Genomic DNA, 26898 nt, shown 5'->3' on the forward strand with positions numbered 1-26898 from the left:
CAAAAGTATTTATTAACTGGAATTTACAGGACCAGGAGTGTGCTAAATGAAGAAGCATTCCAGATAATCAAGAGATGCGCATAACCACAGTAAACCTTGACCAAGTGAAGCTTTGAGACATAAATATCACCGTACCTCCTAAAATCAATGTAAAAGCACACAGTAAGTAACAAAAACGTAAGGCAGGAGGTATACACATCACTGCCATATTTGGTAGATTGTGGTATTTGAGGGATACAAGTAGTTCTTCAATAATGCAATGGTAGTGTTCTTGTGCAACCCCACATTATAGAAAAACTGCGCTTTGGGTACAGCGCTTAGTGCTGACAATGTAATCATATTACAGCCAACACACATTTTACAAGTTTGTGCTTTAGAAACAATGTCACCAATTCGTCAATCGCGTTATAAGTCACACAAACGAAACTCGTGTGAAAGCAGAACAATCCGTCCGATTTTTGCCAGTTTATCAAGAGTGCCAGTTGGTGCTGGTTAAAACGATGTTTTACTGTACACACAGTTGAAACATTTCTAATCACAATTTTACTGGAAAATAAACTGAAAGCCAAATCTGCTCATACCACAAAAGTAAAGTCAGAGAGAATAAAATATTATTAAAAAAGAGAGTAATATGGCTGAAGATTTTTGATTTGTGCTCATCAGGATAAACGGAAGGATGTCAAATTTCAAGCAAACACAGTAAATACTAGAAGAGAAAGTCCGGATTGGTGGGCACATCAATTCCAATGGGCTGAGACATTTGCACAATACAAGCAATGGGGGCGAACAGGCTTCCCAAGATCCTTGTGATTCAAAAGGCGAAAGGCATAAACATATTTCTGTTTGTTTGAAGAGAACAATTCCTTACCTATAAATATGTCTTTGACAGCAAGTGTGAATAAGCCACATTCTAAGTTTGATTGACTGCCTTATATTTGCAGCCAGTGGAGTTTTTAAAAGAGTACTCAAGATTGTTTGGTAAGTGCTGACCAATTGTAGAATAACCTCTAACAACCGATGCTTTGCCCTAGGATTTGCCATTAAGGATTGACTGAGTGTTACTCTTTTCAGCTATATTGAAGTTTGATACAACCAAATGACAGTTTACTTGTCTTTTTAAAGGTAACTTCAAAGTTACCAAACAAAAACTACTGCTAGCAAAGTTACTGATTTGTGTTTTTGGAATGCATTTTGCAAACCTCACTGGGAGCAGCACACTGGATGTTAAGCTTCATTAATCCTGGAGTTATCACAAAAAACTATTTTAACAAGATATTACAGAATTGGGTAGGCCACTTATGGAATACTGTGTGTAATTTTGGTCTCCCTACTATAGGAAAGATGTTGTGAAACTAGCAAGGGTTCAGAAAAGATTCACAAGGATGCTGCCAGGGTTGGGATGTTTCAGCCACAGGGAAAGGCTGAATAGGCTGGGGCTATTTTCCCTGGAGCATCTGAGGCTGAGAGCTGACCTTATAGAGGTTTATAAAATCATAAGGGGCATGGATAGGGTAAATAGACAAGGTTTTTTCCACAGGGTGGGGAGTCTAGAACTAGACGGCAAAGGATTAAGGTGAGAAGGGAAAGAATTAAAAGGGACCTAAGGAGCAACTTTTTTCATGCATGTATGGAATGAGCTGCCAGAGGAAGAGGTGGAGGCTGGTACAATTACAACATTTAAAATGCATCTGGATTGGTATTTGAATAGCAAGTGTTTAGAAGGATATGGGCCAAATGCTGGTAAATGGGACTAGATTTATTTAGGATATTTGGTCAGCATGGACGAGTTAGACCAAAGGGTCTGTTTCCATGCTGTACAGCTCCACGACTCTAAGTACAAAATTTCCCAATTTATCCTGGTTTTCAAACAAACTTTGACAGAAAGCATGGACCAGGTTTCTGTACGTAACAAAAATTACTGTTTATTACAAGTTAATTAAATTTTAGCTACAGGTAAACAGTTATAAACTGTCAGCATATAACACTGCAATTTAGAATTCTGATCCCTTTATAAATTCCCCATTTAACACACACACACAAAAACACAAACAGGGGAAATAGGTGGTGGGTGTAGAAAAGCTGGAAGGCGATGCAGCAGTTTCTATTCATGAGTTGCTGAGTTGATCCAAATAACTCTCAAGCTGGTCAGAGTGTTGCTTTTACTGGATGTTTCTACTGGCTTGCAAGAGACATTAGGTGGCAGACTCATTTATCAAAGATCTCTAACTCATCAGTTTAAAGTCAACCTCAGAGCACAGAGACAGCTTCTTTGCTGGCGGAGTTAACGTTGGGTCCAGTGTTGACTATCCTTCAGAACATTCCCTCTAAGCTGCACAGCAATACAAAAATTCCCACGCAAGTCATTCAAACCCATCTCTTAATTCTAATTGTTTGCAACAGCAGGGAACTAGATGAATCCAGGGAGGGACGGGAAGGTGTGGATATGGGGGAAAAGCCCAAGTGCAAGGCCAGAGAGTGGGGGAAAGAAGGTCTGGGAGTCCAGTCTTGAAGGAGTAAGTGAAACTCCAAGCCAGCAATCACCATGGTCAGTTGACTTGCCAGTGCTCAGTGAAGCTGTGGCTTATTGGCATTTGTGAATGGTGCTCATGAGGGCCAGTTGTTTGAAGGTGAGTCTTTAGGAAAGAGGAACGAGACTATTTTCAATGTGGCTGCTGTGGCATGTGAAGACAGATTTCTGGTCGCAATAAACTTAACTTGCAGCGCTCTCATTGCTGGGCATGAACTTGCTGTTATTTTCTTGGACTTGCAGAAATACATGTATTGATTTATGGCGCAGTTTGCAGCTGGAGCTGAGAGATTTGTTTCAGATCTACAACCAAATATGGCTGCAGGACTGCAGGAAGACAAAGGACAAAGGACAATCTCAGCAGTAGCATCAACAATTTACAAGATATGCTTGCTGGGCCTAAACTTGTTTTATTTTTCTTTGCGAAAATTTGTGTCAAAATACATAGTTAGGGACAGTGTGTGGCTGTGTGAAATTGATTGAATTCCAGTCAGTGTGCACTGGCCTGCAGATCAGATTTTCAAGTATACAATTAACAGCCAATTATCTACAATGAAGGTCAAGTAAACTTGTTTTATTATATTTGCAGAAATTCGTAGAAAAATATAGACTGAAAGTAGTTAAATTACAAAACAGGGTTTGTCACTACTTTATTGATTTGCTTATATGCCAATTATTCTATAATTTTATTGGAAAATCTTTTTGCTTTCTTTTCATCTTTCTACCCACTAGCAAACTTCCTTCATCTATATGCAGAATTTAAGGGAATGTGGCAAAAGTTCAGGAAATCTTGTGTCATTTGTTTTTATGAAATGTAGTACATGCATTAATTTAATTTCATTTTTCAGTATTTTCTGAGTGTTTTTACGAGTTTGGAAATGAGCTAAGTATCTTTGATACACTTCTTTTGTGTTCATCATACATCTGATATCCCATTTCATTAATTTAATCCATCAATAAAACTTGAAATCTACATCAACATTGAAAAGACTGAAGTATTAAATCATACTAGGAAAAATAAATTATAACCATAAAGGTGCATAGTGGAATGTTAGTCACTTATGGTCAAAATGAGCAGAAGACAACTGGCCAGATATTTGTGAAAGCTGTGGTAACTGCCTACTAGTTGGCTGCCAGCAACAATATGCCCAACTGCTTATAGTGAGCTAAGTATTAATTAAGTTGACAGTCCAGAACTGGGAAAAAAATGCTTTACTTATCGGCAACTGGGATCTACTAGTCCCTATAGTCTGGGTTAAGGTACTGGGGTTGGCACTACTGTTGTCTTCTTTCTGGGGTAAATTTCTACCCATGAGAGACTGTGCAAAATGCTTAGTGCTAAAAATAAATGAGTACAGCTATATCATTGACAATGCCAGTATTTATTTCACAGTGCTAAATGCCCAAATGGTGGTGAGCTACCTTCTTGAACTGACACAGTCACTGTAGTGTAGGTAGTCCCACAGTGATGTTCGGGAATTCTGGATTTTGATCCATTGACAAAGAATTAGCGACAAATTTTAGTTAGGCTGATTGTGAATTGCTGGCAAACTTTTAAAGTACTGGTATTCCAATTACAGACACCACACCTAGTGTTCTTGGAGCACAGACTAAGATTTGAGCCTTACTTATAATGTTGTTAACAAAAGACAATGCTTGGAAATTTCACCCTCTTATATAATTCTCTCTTTAGTGTATAAAGAGATTGGTCCAAAGATGTGCAGGTTAGGTGGTCATGCTAAATTGCCCCATACTGTCCAGGGATGTGCAGGTTGTTAGGTGGATTAGCCAGAGTAAATGCAGGTTCTGGATCAGTGGTGCTGGAAGAGCACAGCAATTCAGGCAGCATCAGAGGACAGGCAAAATCGACATTTCGGGCAAAAGCCCTTCATCAGGAGAAGGGCTTTTGCCCGAATTGTCGATTTTGCCTGTCCTCGGATGCTGCCTGAATTGCTGTGCTCTTCCAGCACCACTGATCCAGAATCTAGTTTCCAGCATCTGCAGTCATTGTTTTTACCTAGAGTAAATGCAGGGTTATAGGGACAGGGCAGGGACACTGGGTCTGGGTGGGATGCCCTTCGGAGGGTGGGTGGAGATTAGTGGTCCAAATGGTGCCTTCCCATACTGTAGGGATTCTTTAGTCAATTTTGAGTTAAGAAAAGTATGGGCTCAAAAGAAAACAACACTGCTTTTGGTCTTTATGTTACTGAAGAAAACCCTAGTCTGCTAGATTGTACATTGTCTTAAAAACAGAAGCACATGGAAAGAATATGGCTAAAGGCTAGTGACAAAATAGAAGCTTTGGAGACATGGTTTGAAGGTGACCTCATTCTGCTATGAAACGTGGAGGACACATCTAAGACAAAAAAGTGGAAACTGTTCAACCTTTTTGTCTGCTTACATCTCTCTTCAGTAAAAGTGTGCTGAGGATGAAGGCTTGACAGATTTGTGGTTCGTTGTTCTCAGTCACATTGCTGTTGTTTTACAAGGTCTAACTCAACTTGGTCATACCAGCTGCAGCGTTCGCAATACATGAGTTGATTTTAGAACTGAGTAACACATTGATGGTTGCAGAGTCTACATGTATTGTTATGACATGGGGTAAACCCTCCTGCTTAATTTAAACCAGCAACACAGAAAAGATTTATCCTATGCATTAACCTGTGAAAATTCGAAAGGTCAAGAACTAGTTAAAGTAACAGTAACAACTTTAAGAAATAAAGTATAAACAGAGAATAATTAACTAACACCTATTTACAACTCCTTCCTCTAACCTATCTTTTACCTTTCCCTTCTACAATACTAGTGCGATAAACCCGCACCCCAACCCCCTGCACCCTCCCCCCTCCCCGATTAAGATTTACCAATATTCAACTTTTCAAAAACCAGCCAGATGCCGAATCTTCTTTTCTTCTTCTGCTTAGGGATTTCTGCTTCACAGGTTACTGTTTGATAAAGGTACCTTTAAGAGAGCTATTCTCTGAGCAGTCTGCAGATGTCATTGGATTTGGCAGTTCTCCTCCCAACTGTTCAATCTTCCCCAGTCTTACACCCCAAAGTGTCACTGGGTTGTGTCACTGGCTTTTATGATTGTCAATATACTAAATTCAAACTTGATTGGAGTCTGGTAATGTTTGGGATATAATTTAAATTGATTGGCCTAATTCAAATTTGTTTTGCCATTTCCAGGCAACCCAGCTAATCCAGCTTTCAACCAAATGTTATATTGTTACGTTATCCAGAACACTTGGTGCTGTCAGGTAATTCTTCTAGCTTTTAACTCTCTTAAAGGTCCAGTACACCCACATCTTCATAATAGTATGAAGCCATAAACAACCTCAAGTGATCATATGAACATATGAATTAGGAGCAGGAATAGTCCATTCAATCCCTAGAGTATGCTATGCCATTTGATAAGATTATGGCTGGTCTGATCGTGGCTTCAACTCTACCTTCATATCGATCTTCTATAAATTTTAACTTCCTTGCTAAATCAAGAATGTCTCATAACTCAGGTTTCTGAAATATTCAATGAACCTGTCTCCACTGTTCATTTGGGAAGGTAACTCCACAGACCAATGACCTTCTGAAAAAAAAACAAACATCCCATCTCCACCTTGAATAGGAGATTCCCTTATTATTAAACTGTCTCTCTTGGTGTTGGCCCTTTCAGCATCTATTTTGTCAAGCCCTCTCATGATTTTATGGCATAAGTCTTTCGATGGTCAGTGTCAAACTGCTACTTTTCTGCACCACAAGCGAAGGCTTGTTTCTTCAGAAATGTGGAGTGTACCTGAAATCAAACTGTTGTAGAAAGAAAAGCAAAGCCCCTTTTTGCAGCACTACTCTGTCATGTATTCACAAACAAACTAAAAAGTTTTGGGAAATTTAACAAGCTTTTTAGTGTGTACAAGAATGAGTGCATGGGTGAACTGGTGAATGTGTAGATAAATTGAGTGGGCAGGTAGGTAGATGGAGGAATTGATTGCATTGTTACCCAGGAGTTGGACAAAGATTTTACTGTAACAAATCTTTGGTCACTATCCAGGTAAATAAGTCAGAGTTCTCTGAAGTGTGTGACTCTACCTCAGAGTTGAATACTTTAAGGGCTACAGGGAAGAGGGGTATTGCCCATCAGAAGTTCAAACTTCCTAGTCAATTCCCAGACAGTGTGTCTAGCTTTCTAAGTTCCAATATGTATTTCAGTTCGTACATTCTTTTCTCAACTATCCAGAGATCAGAAGATTTAGACCTATACTGTTCAAAAAGACCAACTTAGTCTTCTGACGTCCAATGGATACGGGCCCAAGTGTCAAACTCTTCTTAAGATAGCCCCTTCATTCCAGGAATGAGTGGAGTGAGTCTTCTCTGAATTGCTTCCAATCCAATTATATGCTAAAGTAAGGCAGCTAAAACCATATACATTTCAGATGTGTTACTTGCATGTAATGCTGTAAATAGTACCATGATATTTGTCTTCTGGATGCTGATGGTCAAAACAAACTCTTTTTACAGGCATGAGGCTGTCGATTTTTCATTGAAGGTGCTATTTATTATGAAATATTAGTGCAGCATCATCAGTACTGATAATTTTTTGATAAGAATTGTGTGCATCTTCGTCTTGTTTTTCAGGTGAGCAAGGCTAAACAGTTTTTTTTTTACCAATTTTGATAAATCAGTAGAGTCCTTGTGTGGATGACCTGAAGGCATATGACAGCAGCCTCAGATGAACATACCAAACAGTGTCCACTCTCGCCTAACATTTCCATTGATTATCCCTCCATCCCAGGATTAAGCAGAGTGAGCCTTTCCTGAATGGCTTCTAAAAATCAATTATACCCCTTCTTAAGTAATGGGATCAAAAGTGTACATAGCATTTCTGATGTGGCGTTTGCATTACATTGTGAAGGCTTGTTTAATAGGAGAAAATGAGGACTACAGATACTGGAGATCAGAGTTAAAAAGCATGGCACTGGAAAATCACAGCCGGTCAGGCAGCATCCAAGGAGTAGGAGAGTTGACATTTCAAGTATAAGCTCTTCATCAGGAAGAGCTCTTGAAGAGGAGCTTATGCTCAAAACGTCGACTGTCCTGCTCCTCAGATGCTGCATGACTGGCTGTGCCTTTCCAAGATCTATTTAATACCACTACAGATCTCAAAAGGTTTAAAATTTTCACCCATCCTGGCTAACATTATCCATTGTGTTGTCATGGAAAGAGGAGATAAAATTGAGCAGATTCAGTGGGCTACAATTTTCACCAGCAGCTTAAACAAAGCATGACTGCTTCCACAATGGAATTTCTTGCTGAGATCAATAAAGGCAACAATCATGTCCTCTTGCAGCTTTCGGACTGAAGACCAGGTCAACTGTAGATCTTTCAGTTCTGACACAAGACTGAAATTCAGGGTAGATCTGTTCAGCCTGGATCTGCAATCTGATAAGGTCAAAACTGGCAAATACTTTTCCCACAAAGCACAGCATTGTCACATTGGCAGCGGTCACACTTGTTCTTATACAGGATCAAAATCTTTGCATCATGAATATTCTGGAACACTGCGTCCGCCCTCCAACAGAAGTACATTAGTTTGTGCAGATCCTGCAGGGTTGCTGATTTCCCTGTTTGATCAGTTCAGATAGAACAGCTTCAGCACCTGAGGTTTCTGTCCCCAGAAAATAGATTTGCTAAGGTCCCTCACTGCAGGTTTGATATCCAACTCTTCCATAAAAGGCAGACTACAACAGTGCTAGAACTTCCTCAGTAACAATGCTCTCCCTAAAGTACAACTCAAGGTAGTGTCACCAATTTCTCCTATTTATTACAGTTGCTATGATGTTCCCTACCTTTCTTTTCAGTGCAGTTGCTTTCTTTGCTAACGGACCTACTGATAGGGGCATATATGAAACAATCAAACTAAATATTCACGTGTTGAATGGATTAAGGATGTTTGGACAATGTTGCAACAAGAAGCCACTAGTGCACCAGGCAGTCGTCTGTCTCCCATAATTTCAGGCAATGCTGATTATTCCGAGCTTACCCACTCGATCTCCGAGAGCAGACCACTTAGATTCAAGAATAGTTTTGACCACAATGAAGTTAGCTGCAAATCAGACTGCATTATTCTGGTCTTGCTTCCCATATGTTGAAAACACTGCATTGCAGATAGCATCTGAAATAATACTCTCTCACTTTCAGACTCCATGTGAGTGTGCAGGAGAGCGCCAATTCAACTGAGTTGAGGAACTGTTGGTTTTTATCTGGGTTGACGGTTTGGCTTGTGTTGGAAGAGGATGCATTTCTAATTTGAATGACAAAGCTTAAGAGTTGCATTCTCATCCAGGTGCACATCACAAAGAGATCTGTAACACAGAGTCAATACTGCACTAGTCACAGGCACTGATAGTGCTGTTCAGAGTCATGTCTCATGCGGATCAGATCCAGTTAGTGCCATGTCCTGATCTTTGTTGTCTCCACACCACTTAGTGGCATGGTTTGTTCCAAAGATAACGAGTGGTATAGAAAAACATGACAGCTGCAGCAAAGCTAAAGTAGTCTGCTTCCTTTCTCATTATCTTCCTCAGGTCTTTTGTCAAGAAAGTACAGCTAGATCTCAACCATCATGCGTTGAAACACCTCGGTAGGTAAGGATGCTCTGATTTAGAGTCTCAGCTGGATTACAATGTCAATAATTCTACATTATCCACTTCTACCATAGAACACAGCATTTGAGCATAGACATCCAAGATGGAGGACGGGAAAAATTTCTGGCTGTAACAGGCTGCTCCTTTTTTGAGATATTTTAGATGTTGGAGGTGATTTCCTAGGAATTCCAGGAGCAGCAATTACTGTTTTACATGCTGTTGCATTGTTTTGGAACTTTGGAGAAAAAAAAAGTCAAAACAACGGCACTTTTAAAAGGCAGAGGAACAGACAAAGACAGCACGTGGTCAGTGCACGAGAGAGAAAGAAAGAGAAACCTACACTACTCCCTTACACAGCAGTGAACCTGCACAATTACTGCCTTTGCTGTTTGAATTCATGTATCGCTGGACATCGGAGTGCGTCTGGGAAAATTAACAAACAGTGAAATTCACAACTAATCTTGGAGGAACCTGTCTGGGAGAGGTCACAGCACAGAGACGGTTAAGTGAATAGTTTCCAGTGTGGCCTTGGGGCCTTGCTTTAAGTCTGCAGTAATGAATAGAGTGGGTTCTTTCTTAATTATCTGTTTTATTGAGCTATGTCTCTTGATTAATCTTAAAAATATAAGCCATAAGTATTAAGTTAGCCTGGAGCAGTGTTTTACAGAGGAATAAGAAGGTGCTATTTTCTGGATCTGCAGATTGGAAGAATCAAAATGGCCTTCAGTGGAGGGACATGCTCTTCTTGTCGGATGCAGGAGCTTAGGGAGAGTTTACATGTTACTGAGGATTATTTCTGCAATAAATGCCGTTGGTTGAGAATCCTACCAGATCGAATGGAATGGTTGGAGAGACAGCTAGAGGCAATTAGGAATTTACAAGAGCAAGGGGGTGTGAGGGATGGCAGTCGTAGGAAGGGAGAAAACTTGCAGATACAGTCACATAAATGGGTTAACTCCAGGAAAGGTAAGAGAGGTAGGCAGGTCATGCAGGAGTCTTCTGTGGCTATCCCTATTTCAAACAAGTTGCTGTTTTGGAAAATGTAGGTGGTGATGGATTCTCAGGGAAACGTAGCACGAACAGCCAAGTTTCTGGTATTGAGACTGGCACAAATGCAATGAGGGGTATGTCGGGATCCAAGAGATCTAGTCCAAGATACAGACAGACGTTTCTGTGGCCAGCAGCGAAAATTCAGAATGGTGTGTTGCTTCCCTGGTGCCAGGATCCAGGATGTCTCAGAGAGGGTGCAGAATGTTCTCGAGGTGGAGAGGGACCAGCAGGAGGTCATTGTACACATTGGAACCAACAGCATAGAAAGGGAAAAGATTGAAATTCTGAAGGGAGATTACAGAGAATTAGGCAGGAATTTGAAAAGGAGGTCCTCGAGAATAGTAATATCTGGATTACTCCCGGTGCTATGAACTAGTGAGGGCAGGAATAGGAGGATAGAGCAGATGAACGCATGGCTGAGGAGCTGGTGTATGGAAGAACGATTCACATTTTTGGATCATTGGAATCTCTTCTCGGGTAGAAGTGACCTGTACAAGAAGGACAGATTGCACCTAAGTTGGAAGGGGACTAATATACTGGCAGGGAAATTTGCTAGAGCTGCTCGTAAAGTGGTGGGGTTGAGGTGGGGGAGGGGCGGGCGGTGGGGGGAAGGCCCAGAGAGATAGTGAGGAAAGAGATCAATCTGAGACTGGTACTGTTGAGAAAAGCGAATTAAACAAACAAACAGTCAGGGACAAAGCAGAGAACATGGTAGGACTAATAAATTAAACTGCATTTATTTCAATGCAAGGGCCTGAACAGGGAAGGCAGATGAACCCAAGGCATGGTTAGGAACATGGGACTGGGATATCATAGCAATTACAGAAACATGGCTCAGCTCAGGGATGGGCAGGACTAGCAGCTTAATGTTCCAGGATACAAATGTTACAGGAAGGACGAAAAGGAGGTGGGGGGGGGGGGGGGGGGGGGGGCGTTTTTGGTATACTTAAGAGGGAAATCAGGAGAGCAAAAAGGGGACACGAGATAGCTTTGGCAAGTAGAGTTTAGGAGAATCCAAAGGGTTTTTACAAATACATCAAGGAGAAACGGGTAACGAGGGAGAGAATAGGGCCCCTCAAAGATCAGCAAGGCGGCCTTTGTGTGAAGCTGCATTTTGCATCAGTATTTACTGTGGAAAAGGACATGGAAGATACAACATGTGTGGAAATAGATGCTGACATCTTGAAAAATGTCCATATTACAGAGGAGGAAATGCTGGATGTCTTGAAATGCATAAATGTGAATAAATCCCCAGGACCTGATCAGGTGTACCCTAGACCTCTGTGGGAAGCTAGGGAAGTGATTGTTGGGCCTCTTGCTGAGATATTTGTATCATCGATAGTCACAGGTGAGGTGCTGGAAGATTGTACGTTGGTTAACATGGTGCCACTGTTTAAGAAAGGTGTTAGATACAAGCCAGGGAGCTGTAGACCAGTGAGTTTGACGTCGGTGGTGGGCAAGTTGTTGGAGGGAATCCCGAGGGACAGGATGTACTTGTATTTGGAAAGGCAAGGACTAATTAGGAATAGTCAACATGGCTTTGTGCATGGGAAATTATGTCTCACAAACTTGACTGAGTTTTTTTTTGAAGAAGTAACAAAGAGGATTGATAAGGGCAGAGCGGTAGACGTGATCTGTATGGACTTCAGTAAGGCATTTAACAAAGTTCCACATGGGAGACTGGTTAGCAAGATTAGATCTCATGGAATACAGGGAGAACTCACCATTTGGTTACAGAACTGGCTCAAAGGTAGAAGACAGAGGGTGGTGGTGGAGGGTTGTTTTTCAGACTGGAGGCCTGTGACCAGTGGAGTGCCACAAAGATCGCTGCTGCGGCCACTACTTTTCCTCATTTATATCAATGATTTGGATGTGAGCTTAAGAGGAATATTTAGTAAGTTTGCAGATGACACCAAAATTGGAGGTGTAATGGACAGCAAAGAAGGCTACCTTGGATTACAACGGGATCTTGATCAGGAGAGCCAATGAGCTGAGGAGTGGCAGACTAAGTTTAATTTAGATAAATGCGGCATTTTGGGAAATCAAATCTTAGCAGGACTTATACACTTCATGGTAAGGTACTAGGGAGTGTTGCTGAACAACGAGACCTTAGAGTGCAGGATCATAGCTCCTTGAAAGTAGAGTCGCACGTAGATAGTTTAGTGAAGATGACTTTTGGTACGCTTTCCTTTATAGGTCAGAGCATTGAGTACAGGAGTTGGGAGGTCATGTTGCGGCTACACAGGACATTGGTTAGGCCACTTTTGGAATATTGTATGCAATTCTGGTCTCCTTCCTATTGGAAGGATGTTGTGAAACTTGAAAGGGTTCAAAAAAGATTTACAAGGATGTTGCCAGGGTTGGAGGGTTTGAGCTATAGGGAGAGGCTGAACATGCTAGGCTGTTTTCCCTAGAGTGTCAGAGGCTGAGGGGTGACCTAATAGAGATTTATAAAATCATGAGGGGCGTGGATAGGGTAAATAGACAGGTCTTTTCCCTGAGGTGGGGGAGTCCAGAACGAGAGGGAGTAGATTTAGAGTGAGAGGGGGAAGATATAAAAAAGACCAAAGGGGCAATGTTTTCACACAGAGGGTGGTACGTGTATGGAATGAGCTGCCAGAGGAAGTGGTGGGGGCTAGTACAATTGCAACATTTAAAAGGCATCTGGATGGGCATATGAATAGCAAGGGTTTGGAGGGGTATTGGATAAATCTTCATGTGAGATGGTTTTTATGGCCAGAGTGGGGTTTTTTTATCCTTAATATTACATTGTATTAGTCCTATGGTGATATATTAATCAATGAATAGGCAGGAAACTAAATCTTAATTCAGATTTTGCCTGAGAAAGTGGTTTCTGAAAGGAACTTAAACTCTGAAGCAATTTATTTCTCGTGCAGTGATGCTAACAATCAGATGCTTTCTTTCAAGACTTCACACCTTGTGATAGCCAAAGAAATGAGAGTGATTTTATGTAAATTAATGACATGTTCAAACAGTCCAAATACGTGTCTACCAGATATTTTTGAGATTTCATAAATTACTTTTATTTCCTTTGCAAAAAAATCTCAACCCACATTAACAAATGAAGCTGCATTCTCACTTTGAACTTTACCCAAGTACACGAAGTTAAAATACTACCCATTGGGGAGAAGGTATATACGACCAGCTGGTTTTGAAACAGTTTCTACCCTACTGTTGTTGGAATATTGAATTGACTCACAAACTCTGAACATTTGCCTGTACCTGTGTTTCTGGTTTTGCTGCTGTTTACCTATTATTTACTTATCTATGCTACTTATCTATGTGATCTGCCTGTACTGCTCGCAAGACAAAACTTTTAACGGTGTCTCTGTACACGTGACATTAAATTCAATGCAATGCAATCATCCACAATACATATTTGTTGATTCAAAACCAATTCCTACTCGAGTACTTTGCATTGAAAACCCTCATTTAACACTGCCTGGTTTAAATGCTGTTTCACTTCAATATCAAAAGTTCTTCAGCCTTGTAATATCCCTAAGCATCACAACTTTAATTTTTACATGATTTACCTGTCTCAATGGTGCTACTTTGGCATGGCTTCTCCAGATCTCTGGACTTCTTATTTAAGGCAGTTCCCCCTGCCCAACAGTCCAAAATGTGGCCTCTCCCTATGCCCAACCCTCCAAGTGGAGTCCAACATCTGCATCAAAGAGCGTTTTCAGTATTCATTAGGCTCTAACCTGCCTGCCTGAGTTGTTGCTTGTTCTTGGCCAAGTCCTAGCTACTGCCTATTAGCATTTTTTCTTGAAAGGATGCAGCACCTTTTCTTGCTGGTTGCCACAGCCTCTAGAAACTGGTATGACACAATAGAATTGCTTCTCTTGGCTGGCCGTGGAGCCTTAATCAGCCTCCAAGCCAATATGGTGTTGGTCATGACTGAGCATGGTCTGAACCTAGCCATAGCCAGCTAGGAGGTGCAGCTCCACTGGTTCTGAGCAGACAAATCTTTTCACTGTGCCTTGGTACACGTGAGAATAAATTCAATTCAATTCAGATCCTGGAGGCAATGGAGGCCAGCAAGAAGGGACACCACATTCTCAACAAGAGATATAACATTGCCAGGAACAAGCTAGTCTCAGACAGGCAGTTTGTAGCCGGAGGACAAAGGTTCCATGGTGCAGACTTCAGGCTGACATGTCTCAAGCCTCTGGATCAGGGATTCAAGGTACAGTTGTGTATGCAGTTGCCATGCAAACTTGAAAGTTGACAGCTAAAAATATTACAAAAAGAAAAGTCCAAGGTACAAAACATGACCAAAGTAGTCTTGGAAATCCATTCCTAAGCAGCACTACAACTTCAGGTGAACAAAAGCCTTTTGTCTAGTCCATGAAGCAGCTGGCTGATTTCAGCATTCTAACCTTACATTGGTCAGCCTGGTCAATTGCCTTTGCCTTCTTGCTTTTCTCGTCTATCAAGTTTTAGACAACCTGAGAAATACATGTGTGGTCAGTCACATTCAGAATCCAAGGTTCAAGGTGCAAACTATTGCCTTTAGAATGAGTGAATTGCTGATCCACCTGTTTTTCCCCCATACATTAACAGATGTGGACACGTGACACAGTAGCACTTTTTATTTCTTTAACATTTTCTAATCAAGCTTTTCAGAAATGTCATGATACACCTCTGAAGGTGGGACTTGAACCCAGGCTTTCTGGCCCAGAGATAGACACATTACCAATGCACTACAAGAGCCCTTAGATCTCCCTACACACCTGTGCATATCTCACAAAACAGTTTTGTTGAAAAATAAGCATTATTATTGATGAACTATAATCTAACTATTTTCACCCACTGATTATAGCACACAGGTTTATTATACCTAGAAAATGGAACTGCCACAGAATTTAATTCATTAAAATTAAAACTGGAAGTATCTAATTTCATTTACTCATTATAATTTTGTTCACAAAGCACAATTCATAAACATCTACATTCCTCTGAAATCTAACAAAGTCAGCAAAGATAATCACAGCTGAATCTGTATTTTAATTTAAAATAGGATAAAAGTAATTCTCTATTAGATTAATTAACAATTAAGCACTATTCAATAAGTTTGAGAATGTAAAAATGTAAGATTACAGAGTTTTGTACCAGGTTATAGTTGAGATTTTCAGAGGTTGCACAAAGTCTTATGCTCAGTAATAACATTGCAATTAAAATGATATTAATGATTTGAATGCCACAATTACTATTTGTGCAAAACACTAACCTGGTGTACTTTCTTCCTTTGCTGGCATACACAAAAGATTTTTTATATGGAGGTTCTTCGTCAGAGACAGAGTCCTCAGCATTCCTCTCTCCTTGAACAGTCGTTTCTGACAACCAGTGGTCTTTTGAGAATTTCCTGTAGACCAAATAATGCATAATTAAATTTGAATCAAGGTTTTATGTTAATGAAATTGCAGTGTCCCAGCATTATAGAGAAAATATCTTCCACTTTAGGAATGCATTTACCAAATTAGGTGTCCTATTAGATGAGATCTGAAATTTCCATAGCCTTAAAAAGGCTATAATCAATATTTACTCAAAACTTACTCTATTTTAGCAGTTAGACATGTTCCTATTGCCTACAGCAAGTTTCCTATGATCATGATGCATAATTAACAAGCAGTTTTGCTTGGTGGAGCCATGTTAACTTGCAATTGCATTGAGACTACTTGGATCCATCTTACTGCCTACAGATGAGATCTGCATTCTAACAATGCACTTTTGATGTAATCCAAGCACCAATTTGGAAGAACATTGAATTTAACCAATGTATCACTCGGTCCCACAAATTTATACAACAATGGCAAAGCGGACTCTATGGCACAGTGCTAGTGCCTGTACCTCTGAGCCAGGAGGCCTGGGTTCAAGTCTCAGCTGCTCCAGAAGTGTTTTGTAACATCGCTGTACAGGCTGATTATGTAAAAAAAAACAAAAATGGCAATGCAATAACCCTGGAAATGTTTAATCTTCATAAAGATCGGCAGAAGTAGAGAATGTGCTCTTGAAATATACTCCTTACTATTTTCTAGAATAATGCAACAGGTTATTAAATTAACAATACGTGATAACTTTGGTTGCAGGTTTGCTCGCTGAGCTTAAAGGTTCGTTTCCAGACATTTCGTTACCCTACTAGGTAACATCTTCAGTGGGCCTCATGCGAAGATGAACCACCAGGAAATGACATCACCAACCCAAAGAAACCCAAACATACAAATAGAAAACAGGAATTTTCAGCAGTGCTTCACATGGGGCCCACTGAAGATGTTACCTAGTAGAGATACGAAATGTCTGGAAATGAACCTTTCAGCTCAGCAAGCAAACCTGCATCCAAGCCTCAACCTGAGCTACAAATCTTCACAAAACTCACTATTAGGTAATAATTACTGATTTTATAGTAAAGAACCACTCTGAGAAGCTGAAATGGGTATTTTTCAGCAGAGCTGGCTGAGATATACAGCATGTTATAATATGAATTGGTTTTGGACATTGGCTTGGCCACTTTTGTATGCAATTCTGGTTTCCCTGCTATAGAAAGCATGTTGTGGACCTTGAAAGATTACAGAAAAGATTTACGAGAATGTTTCCATGGTTGGAGGGTTTGAGCTTCCCAAGGTCTAAAGAAGTGTCACTTGACCCAAAATATTAACTCTGCTTTCTCTCCACAGATGCTGCCACACCTGCTGAGTTTTTCCAGCAATTTCTGACTTTGTTTCTAACATCCAGCACTCACAGTTCTTCAGTTTCATAAAGTCCAAAGTACAGTAATTCTCAGAAATAGGATGGTTTTAAACAAAACAAACTTTAAAAAATAAGGTTGATCAAGGAAGTGATTAAGATTAAGAAAGCAGAATGAAACCAAATTAGTGAAAAACATTGAAACAGAACTTTCACCAGCCTTTAATTTCAGATGATATTGATTTACTACAAAGCATGGTGGGATTTAAGGAGAAAGTGAGGACTGCAGATGCTGGAGATCAGAGCTGAAAATGTGTTGCTGGAAAAGCGCAGCAGGTCAGGCAGCATCCGAGGAGCAGGAGAATCGACGTTTCAGGCATAAGCCCTTCTTCAGGGCTGAAGAAGGGCTTATGCCCTAAATGTCGATTCTCCTGCTCCTTGGATGGTGGGATTTAAGCCTATGTTCTGACAGCATCACCCTGAATTTCTGATTACTCATCTAATGACAATACCACTACCATCATCTCTCCTTATGGTGAAGATGTTCAATAAATATACTGTATTTTCTTCACAATAGGAGACATGTAAAACATCACAGAATAGTAGAAAACCAAGAATCTGAGATTGAAATACTTAAGTAATTCACACGAGTAAAAGACCATAAGAATGCAACAGGAGTAAGCCACTTGGCCCCTTGAGTCAGCTCTGGTATTCAATAGGATCATGGCTGATATGACATTCTTCACTTCCACTTCCTTGCCCTTTCCCCGTAACCCATGATTCCCCTACTGTTCAAGAATCTATCCATCTCAGCCTTAAATATACACATGAATTCTGCCTTCACAGCTCTCTGTGGAAGAGTATCAAAGGCTCACAACCCTCAGAAGAAATCCCTCCTCATCTCAGTCCTAAATTGGTGCCCTTTGTGCTCTCTGGTCCTACACTCTCCCATGAAGAGAAACATTAAAAAAAACAAAACGCCAAAAAAGTAATGTGACTAAAAGCCAATAAATCCTCTGTTCCTAATTGCCACTGTGAACCAAAAAGGTGGTTACAAAAATAAGCAGTGCATTGGTTGTAATCTTCCAGAATTTCTTAGATTCAAAAAGGTCCTCACGAATTGGAAAACAATAAGTGTAACCCCGCAGTTCAAAATAAAAACGAGGGAGAGAAAATAGGGAATTATCAGCTAGTTGGATTGCAATCAACAGTATGGAAAATGTTAGTGGACACTGTAAAGATTCTTATACCCGGAATACGAAAATTTACCAATGATTCTGTTTCTAAAGCTTGGCAACTTTGTATCTAATTTTCATTAAATTTGATTTATTTATTGTCATTTGTATTTTGTGACAAATACAAGTGTTGTGCAGTGTCATCTTAAAACACAGAAAAATAAATCAAAACATAGAATATAAAAGGCAGAAAAATAAAGATATAAAGTTCAACTATGGTCCTTCATGTTAAGTGCTCAGCCATGGGCCTGCAACAGCCAGGCACGAGCTCACCTCGCCACTGCCAATGACATCATTGTGACCGAACTTTTCACAAGAGGTTTCACTTAGAGAAAATAAAATCCTCTGTCCACTTAATCCCATGGCTTTTAATTTTGCTAAGTGAATTTTGTTGTACATTGTCTGCTCTTGTTTGAATCGTGATGTGTTATCATAACCCCCAGACTTTTGGAACTACACTGTGGGCGGCATGGTGGCTCAGTGGTTAGCAGTGCTGCCTCACAGCACCAGGGTCCAGGGTTCGATTCCCGCCTCAGGCAATTGCCTGTGTGAAGTTTGCACGTTTTCCCTGTGTCTGTGTGGGTTTCCGCCGGGTGCTCCGGTTTCCTCCCACAGTCCAAAGATGTGCAGGTTAGGTGAATTGGCCATGCTAAATTGCCTGTGGTGTTAGGTGTATTAGTCGGGGTGAATATAGGGGAATGGGTCTGGGCGGGTTGCTCTTTGGAGGGTCGATGTGGACTTGTTGGGCTGAAGGGCCTGTTTCCACACTGTAGGGAATCTATCTATCTATCTATATTATTCAGGGAGAATCAGAAGATTGTGGCCAGAGCCTTTGCAATTTCTACCCTAACTTTCCCCAGTAAACTAGGATACATCTTATTTGGATGAGTTGAATTTTCTGCTTTGATGACTGCTATTATTTTATTCTATATCGATTTTCATCCTATCCAATACTGTTACTGCTTCCTCTTCTATTGCTACTTTGGTAACAACCTCTTCTTTTGTGAAGTCAGATGCAAAGTGTTCATTGAGTACTTGAGTCGTGCTGTTTCCACAAGATCATTTTGGCCTCTAATCCTTTCTGTTTCCAAATGCGTTTCCTATTTATTTGTTTCTGAAAAGCTGCTACACTACACTTGAATATTCTTTTTGCCCTTGATCACCATTTATAGATTTCTTTTGCATCCTTTATTCAGTTCTGTTTTCTACTATATTACTAATCTTATTATTGTCAAAAGCCTCCTTTCTCAGCCTCATTTTAAGTTTTATATCTTTATTGTTCAACAGCACTTTGGTGTTCAATATGCCTCTTTTACTCTCGAGAGGATGGAGTCTACTTGTAGCTAAATTAGCTTCTCTAGAAACTTTTCTGTTCACAATTACTTATTTGTCCAATAATTTTTATTCCATTCCACCCAAGCCAAATTTATTTTTCCAATTAAGTTAGCCCTCCTTATTGAAGCACTTATGTGCTTGATTGTTCTTTGTCTTTACAACAGCTACTCTAAACCTGATGATTCACCGTTCATTCACTGAAACATGCTCCAGTTTGGTCTGCGGAACTGGATCCAGAATCACTGCTTTATAGGGATGAGTTGGAAATACAGCAATCAAGAAAATCCTTGACAATATTTCAGGAAATCCACCCCTTTCCTTGTCCTTTACACAGTTCTTATTCCAGCTTATATCAAGATAATTAAGTCCCCATTATCATTACTCCATAGTTCTTGCACCTTTCTGTGGCTTGCTCACAAACCTGTTCCATAATTGCTTTCCCAGTTTCCAGCATTATCTTTGGCCCTTTAATTACATCAGCCCTCTCAGTGTTATGATAGTCAGTTTGATCAATACTGCCTTCAGTGCTTTTTCCTTCTTTATCTTTTCTGAATACACTGGCCCATATATTCCATACGGCTAGATATTCATCTGCAGCACAGAATTGGCACTGTGCACAAGAACTGCATGGGAATCACGAAGTACCTGACTAAGATTGAATTGCCTGGGAAACTGAAAATTTATAGTGACAATTCCAGTGTATTGAACACTCTGACAAAGTCCCTTGAAACTGAAGAATTCAGAGGGTTCTGATTCACTTCAGCTTGGAAGTTACCTAAAATATAATACAGCAGTAAAGTCTTACTTTAACTCCTGCGTAAACACAAAACTGAACCCTGCACTCACCACTGACTGCCCCACAACATTCCACACAACGTTGTTCCTCCACTCCATCCAACACCACCAACAGACTCAACATCCCTCTCCCCCAATCTGACCTCAATGACAAAGCCCAGACATGACACTGCACCCACCCTCTACCAAACTTGACAACAGCCCATACCCAGCCCCCAGTGGACATGACACTATTTCCACCCACAAGAGACCAGACACCTCCCTCACCACCAGCTGGACCCCACACCTCATGACCTATCAATCCACTTAGCTAATACCCTACCCACCTAGCAGCTTGGCACGCCAACCAAGAAAGTGAGGACTGCAGATCAGAGTTGAGTGTGTAGCCCTTCTCATTCCTAATGAAGGGCTTATGCCCGAAACATCGATTCTCCTGCTCCTTGGATGCTGCCTGACCTGCTGTGCTTCTCCAGCAACACACTCTCGACCCTAACCACTACGACAAACTCCCACATTAACTCCATACTATACTTATTGTTCACAACAGTTATTCCCTAGAACCCTACCATTAAGGACATAGACACTTAATGGTAAGATCCTGGTGAGTGTTGCTGAACAAAGAGACCTTGGAGTGCAGGTTCATAGTTCCTTGAAAGTAGAGTCACAGGTAGACAGGATAGTGAAGGCGGCTTTTGGTATGCTTGCCTTTTTTGGTCAGTGCACTGAACATAGCAATTGGGAGGTCATGTTGTAGCTGTACAGGACGTTGTTTAGGCCATTTTCTGGAATATTGCATTCAATTTTGGTCTCCCAGCTATAGAAAGAATGTTGTGAAACTTGAAAAGGTTCAGAAAAAGTTTACAAGGATGCTGCCAGGGATGGAGAGTTTGAGCTATAGGGAGAGACTGAATGGGCTGGGGCTGTTTTCCCTGTAGGCTGAGGGGTGACCTTAGAGGTTTATAAAATCATGAGGACCTTAGAGAGGGGAAACAGAGAAGGTCTTTTCCCCAGGGAATGGGGGTCAAAAATTAGAGATCATAGGTTTAGGGTTAGTGGGAAAAGACTTAAAAGCGACCTAAGGGGGACCTTTTCCATGCAGAGGGTGGTGCGCGTGTGGAACGGGCTGCCAGAGGAAGTGGTGGATGCTGATATAATTACAACATTTAAAAGGAATCTAGACGGGTATATCACTGGGAAGGGTTTAGACGGATATGGACAAAATGCTGGCAAATGGGACTAGATTTATTTTTGGATATCTGGCCAGCATGGACAAGTTAGTCCAAAGGGTCTTTTCTGTGCTCTACAGCTCTTTGATTCTATGAATTTTCAAAGCGGTAAGCTATGCTGCTGCATATTTAGAACTCTGTATGTTCAATGCTGCGAGGGGGGCCATGGTTTAAATGATGATTCTTTCCTCTCCTGGCTCCAATGTTTCCTGGAGAGTCACTGCTGATTCATAACTGCACGCTCCTGTCCAGGAATCTACAGAATTGATCTAAAGGCAACTGGCTGTTTCTAGAATTTAATCAAGGTTGGAACTAATATTTCTGACACTGATCAGAGTTTCTGAACTACTGCATCCAGGAATACTCAGCTCCTAATCTCTCTTTGAAATAAAACCAAAAAGGTATCAGAGAAACTCCACTTCTGACAGCATCTGTGGAGAGGGAAACAGAGTTAACGTTTCAAGTGCAATGCGACTCTTCTTCCAAACTGAAGGAGGCTGCTATTTGATCGTTTTGATGTTGTTGACAAAGAGGGAGTAGGGGCAAGTAGAACAGATGGTGAAGGGGACCCCACAGCAAAAGACAAAGGAACTGCTAATGGTGGAAGAGGAGCTATATCCATGTGCAACAAGTATCAATGGTAGGTGCAAATATTGGAAAATAGGTCAGCTCTGCAGGATGCAAATCTGTGTAAATAAGACATGGGGATGAAGGTTGGGGGTTGGGGTGCAATATTACGGACAATGTAATCAAAATGGAGAAGACAGTTCATGGCATAAAGTTGTTGAACTAAATGTTGAGTCCGGAAGACTGTAAAGTTTTTAAAATGGAAAGTGAAGAGTTATTCCTATTGTTCACCTTTACCCTGGTCTATTGTTATTAATATCATAGGCCTAAGAGGAGACATTTGCCTGCAGTTCAGCAACCTTTAACATCACACTACATATATTGTACTGTTTTGTATCATCTGATTCTTTACTCCATTGCTATTTGCCTCTGCGCAACTTGCTTCAAAACTGAAAATTCAAAATTGAAGTATATGGCAAATTACTCACAAGAAACATTCATCTCATACAAATGCCAGGCAACGATCTCTGCTATCAAGAGAAAATCTAACCATCGTAAATTTTAACATTTAACTTTGTTCTGAAGATTCTGTACCTAGGTATTTGTACCTAAGATAGCACCTTGTGTGGCGACATTATACACTTTGCACTGTGCACCTGCACTGTTGTACTTGAGTACACTATACAATAAAATCAAAATCAAATTGAAAACTAGTAGTCAATGAATCAGCTTTGTAATACTATCACTGCAGAGCAAAAAAAAATTATAAAGAGGGTGCAGGAGTAGAAGGACCCAGCTATAAATGCGCACAGAACATTGAAGATGGCAAGACATGTAGAAAGACTATAGAGCACCCTGGGTTTTATTAATAGGGGCATGGAGTTCAACAGCAAAGAAGTAACACTAAACCTGTATAAGACATCAGTTACACCTTACCTAGAGTAGAATACTGTGTAGAGTTCTGGGTGCCTCACTATAGGAAAGATGCGAATGCATCAGAGAATGTAGAGAACAGGTCTACAAGAATGGCTCCAGAATTGAGAAACTTCAGTTATGTTCCCTGGAGCATCGGAGGCTGAGGGGGTGACTTTATAGAGGTTTACAAAATTATGAGGGGCATGGATAGGTTAAGAAGGCAAAGTCTTTTTCCTGGGGTCGGGGAGTCCAGAACTAGAGGGCATAGGTTTAGGGTGAGAGGGGAAAGATATAAAAGAGACCTATGGGGCAATTTTTTCACACAGAGGGTGGTACGGGTATGGAATGAGCTGCCAGAGGAAGTGGTGGAGGCTGGCACAATTGCAACATTTAAGAGGTATTTGGATGGGTATATGAATAGGAAGGGTTTGGGGGGATATTGGCTGGATGCTGGTAGGTGGGACTAGATTGGGTTGGGATATCTGGTCGGCACGGACGGGTTGGACCAACGGGTCTGTTTCCATGCTGTATGTCTCTATGACTCTTGGAGAAAAGAATGTTAAGAGAAATTCTGATAGGATTTTTAAAAAAATCATGACCAATGTCATCTGTAAGCTTCAGACATATGCAGCTGCACACTAACAATAAAAATGGAATCCACACATCCCATGATCCTCCAGAGACCCAAGTCCAGCACTTCTAAATCATTGATTGTTACTTGGTACTCATACTTGCACAAAACCAGAATCCAAATGTCTGACCAAACACAAGCCAGTTCAGAGAAGCAGCGAGATGCTGGCTCTGAGGGGGAAAGGCCACACCCAGAAGCTCTAGGAGCAGGGAAGGCCTGTACGACCATGAGTATCAGACAGCAGGCAGCCAACAGGACGTAGCACGAGTACGAAATTACATTTTTCCTTCATATTTTTAGATTTGTTTTCCTAATAATACAAGATTAAAATAATATCCAAAAAGAGCAAAGCAGTCTTCAAGGTCCACACAAACAAAATCCTGTGGACAATTCAAAATGGAATGGTTTTAGAGATCATCAATACCAAAATGCCATCTTTAACATACAAACTGAAGGCAAGACTCAGTAGGATTTTCATTTATCGTGAAACTCACAATATGTTGTGCTATTTTTTCTAAAGCAAATGCTGGGAGGTGAGCTCAGGACTGCAAAAAAGTTGGATTACCTAAAATGGCATTTGAACCAAAAAAAGTGCATAATTTATGAAATCACAACAAAGGTGTACTTTTACAAATGCTAACTAAAACTCTAGGAGATCATCAAGAGCATAAAGAGCTCAAAAAGATCATACTTATATGGTGAAAGTTCTAATTGATAATGTTGTACTTGCAATAAAGATGAATGCATCAATGCTTCCCTTGTAAGACATTCATGATCATGTGGATGTATACAGCAATTACCAAGTGATGCAACAAGTGTTACATCTTTAAAAACTGGTCAAGCGCATTAATTTCATCATCCAGAGACAGTTCCTGCATAGCTTATGTAAATGAATTTTCATATGTTGATAGCAGGTGAAAGCATTGACATTTCAGTAAAGAAAAAATGTTGATTTGTACATTGAGTTTTGATCACAACTGAAGTAGTTTACATGACTGCCTCTGTAATTATTTTAAAGACTGCTTGCAACAGCGTCTCCACTGAAACAGCAGTCAAGCAGTTTTATGAGCACAGTGATCATGGTTTAAAGAGGATGGCAATTGTTACGTCAAATAGAGCTTATGTTATGCTTGGAAAGAAAATTCAGTACCAGCAATGTTGTGACATAAAACTAAATATTTGGCAGAACAGAATTGTGTTGCTCACAGAAAAGATCTCGGGAATAGGTCTCAATTATGCATGACACGGAAATGCTTTTAAGAATAAATGTATACAATATCCAGCAGGTCATCTGTAAAGAAAGGACAATACAAAAAGTGTGCCAAAAATCACACCATGATAGTGCTATTTCTAAATGAAATTAGGTAGTTGTCGAGTTAGTAAGTGCACCAACGCAAGATTATATTTTGATCAACTACTGCACAGAACAAGTGAATAGACGCAACAATCCAATAAACTAATGCTGCCTAGAAATGCTCACAAAGCAACAATATCACGATGCATTGATACGTCTGAATGATGTTCTGGGTGAACTAGCATCACTGTGCATTCTTTTAGATAAGTTTAGATTAGATTAGATTACTTACAGTGTGGAAACAGGCCCTTCAGCACAACAAGTCCACACCGACCCGCCGAAGCACAACCCACCCATACCCCTACATTTACCCCTTACCTAACACTACGGGCAATTTAGCATGGCCAATTCACATGACCTGCACATCTTTGGACAGCGAGAGGAAACCGGAGCACCCGGAGGAAACCCACGCAGACACGGGGAGAACGTGCAAACTCCACACAGTCAGTCGCCTGAGGCGGGAATTGAACCCGGGTCTCTGGCGCTGTGAGGCAGCAGTGCTAACCACTGTGCCACCGTGCCGCCCATCAAACAATGTTGTTTGACAACATTGAAAGCTATGCAATTTGCAAAAGGCAAGCTTAATAAACAGAAAACTCAGTATCCAAGTAAACATTTCAATCAGAGAAATGAAGTTGAGGTGGTTCTAGCTGCTTTCGTCAGTGATATTGACACTGCTGCAATCCTTCAATTTATTCATGTGACATATGACTACATGACCAGAACGGGAATAAATGGAGCGCCATGCATTTGGTCAGGATGCAATCGTCAAAACAACTGATTATGAATTAAGAAAAGACAGCGAGTTGCAACTGATATAGAGTCCTAGAGGTCTTCAGCTTGGATAAAGCCCCTTTGGCCCAATGAGTTTGTGCTGGTCAAAGACACCGGCCAAACTATTTATATCTCACAGCTTTAGTATACCTTGGCATCGCAAGTGCACATCTAAATACCTCTTAAATGTTATGAGGGTCTCTGCCTCTAGCGTTCTTCAGGCAGTGAGTTTTAGATTCCCACAACCCTCTGGATGAAAATATTTTGCCTCAAACTCCCTCAAAGTTTCCAGCCCATTAACTTAAATCTGCGCCCCCGGTCATTGTTCCCTCCAGGAAGGGGAGACGTTCCTTTCTGTCTACTGTCTCTATGCCACTCAGTGTTGTGCCAATCTATAATATTCCTACCTCGGCTCCAAGAAAAACAACCCCTATCAGCAACCTCTCTTCAAAACTAAAACTTTAGTTAATAGCCTGGCAATAGCCTGGTAAATTGCCTCTGCATTCGCTCCAGTACACTCTCATCCCTTCAAAAATGTGAATTCTAGAACTATACACAATATTATAGATCTGGCCTCATCAAACTTTATACAGTTCCAGGATAATCTCCCTGCTCTTAAACTCAATGCCTTGGCTAATAATGGCAAGAATCTCATATAACAAAATAAAAGAAAATAAAGAACTGAGGATGCTGGAAATCTGAAACAAAAACAGAAATTGCTAGAGAAACTCAGCAGGTCTGGCAGAGTTAACATTTCAGGTCCACTCACCCTCCTTCAGAACTGTAAGTTTTTAAAAGTCTCCCCTTGCATTTTCTGTACTCCTTTACAGCTTCTGCTGTTTTTGAACCTTCAGTATCTGTCAGAAGCCTCCCTTTTTCACTTTATTTGGAGTTCGCTGGATTTGTTCATCCCATCCTTTCACCTTATTGGAACACAGTGGCCCTGTACTCTCCCTATTTCTGTCTTGAATTTATCCCACTGCTCTGACATAGATTTACCTAAAAGTCACTGCTCCACATCCAAATCTGGTCAAATCATACATGACCTTATTAAAATCAGCCTTCTCCAGTTTAGAACTTTGATTTTAGACCCATCCATGTTCTTTTCCATACATATGTGAATTTAAAGGAGTTAGAATA

General features: G+C 40.6%; 1 protein-coding gene across 1 annotated transcript in view; it reads right to left on the reverse strand.

Annotated features, from left to right (window-relative positions):
* l3mbtl3 (L3MBTL histone methyl-lysine binding protein 3) overlaps positions 1 to 26898 on the reverse strand; it is a 170153-nt gene that overhangs the window by 36434 nt on the left and 106821 nt on the right. Inside the window, exon 18 of the mRNA XM_043683587.2 lies at positions 15473 to 15607. Within this exon, the coding sequence (XP_043539522.1) occupies positions 15473 to 15607 (135 nt within the window). The remainder of the gene's footprint in view (positions 1 to 15472; positions 15608 to 26898) is intronic.

The sequence above is a fragment of the Chiloscyllium plagiosum genome, unplaced genomic scaffold (assembly GCF_037043375.1).
Source record: "Chiloscyllium plagiosum isolate Xiang-an unplaced genomic scaffold, Cpla_swu_hap1 HiC_scaffold_3, whole genome shotgun sequence".
Lineage (NCBI taxonomy): Eukaryota > Metazoa > Chordata > Chondrichthyes > Orectolobiformes > Hemiscylliidae > Chiloscyllium > Chiloscyllium plagiosum.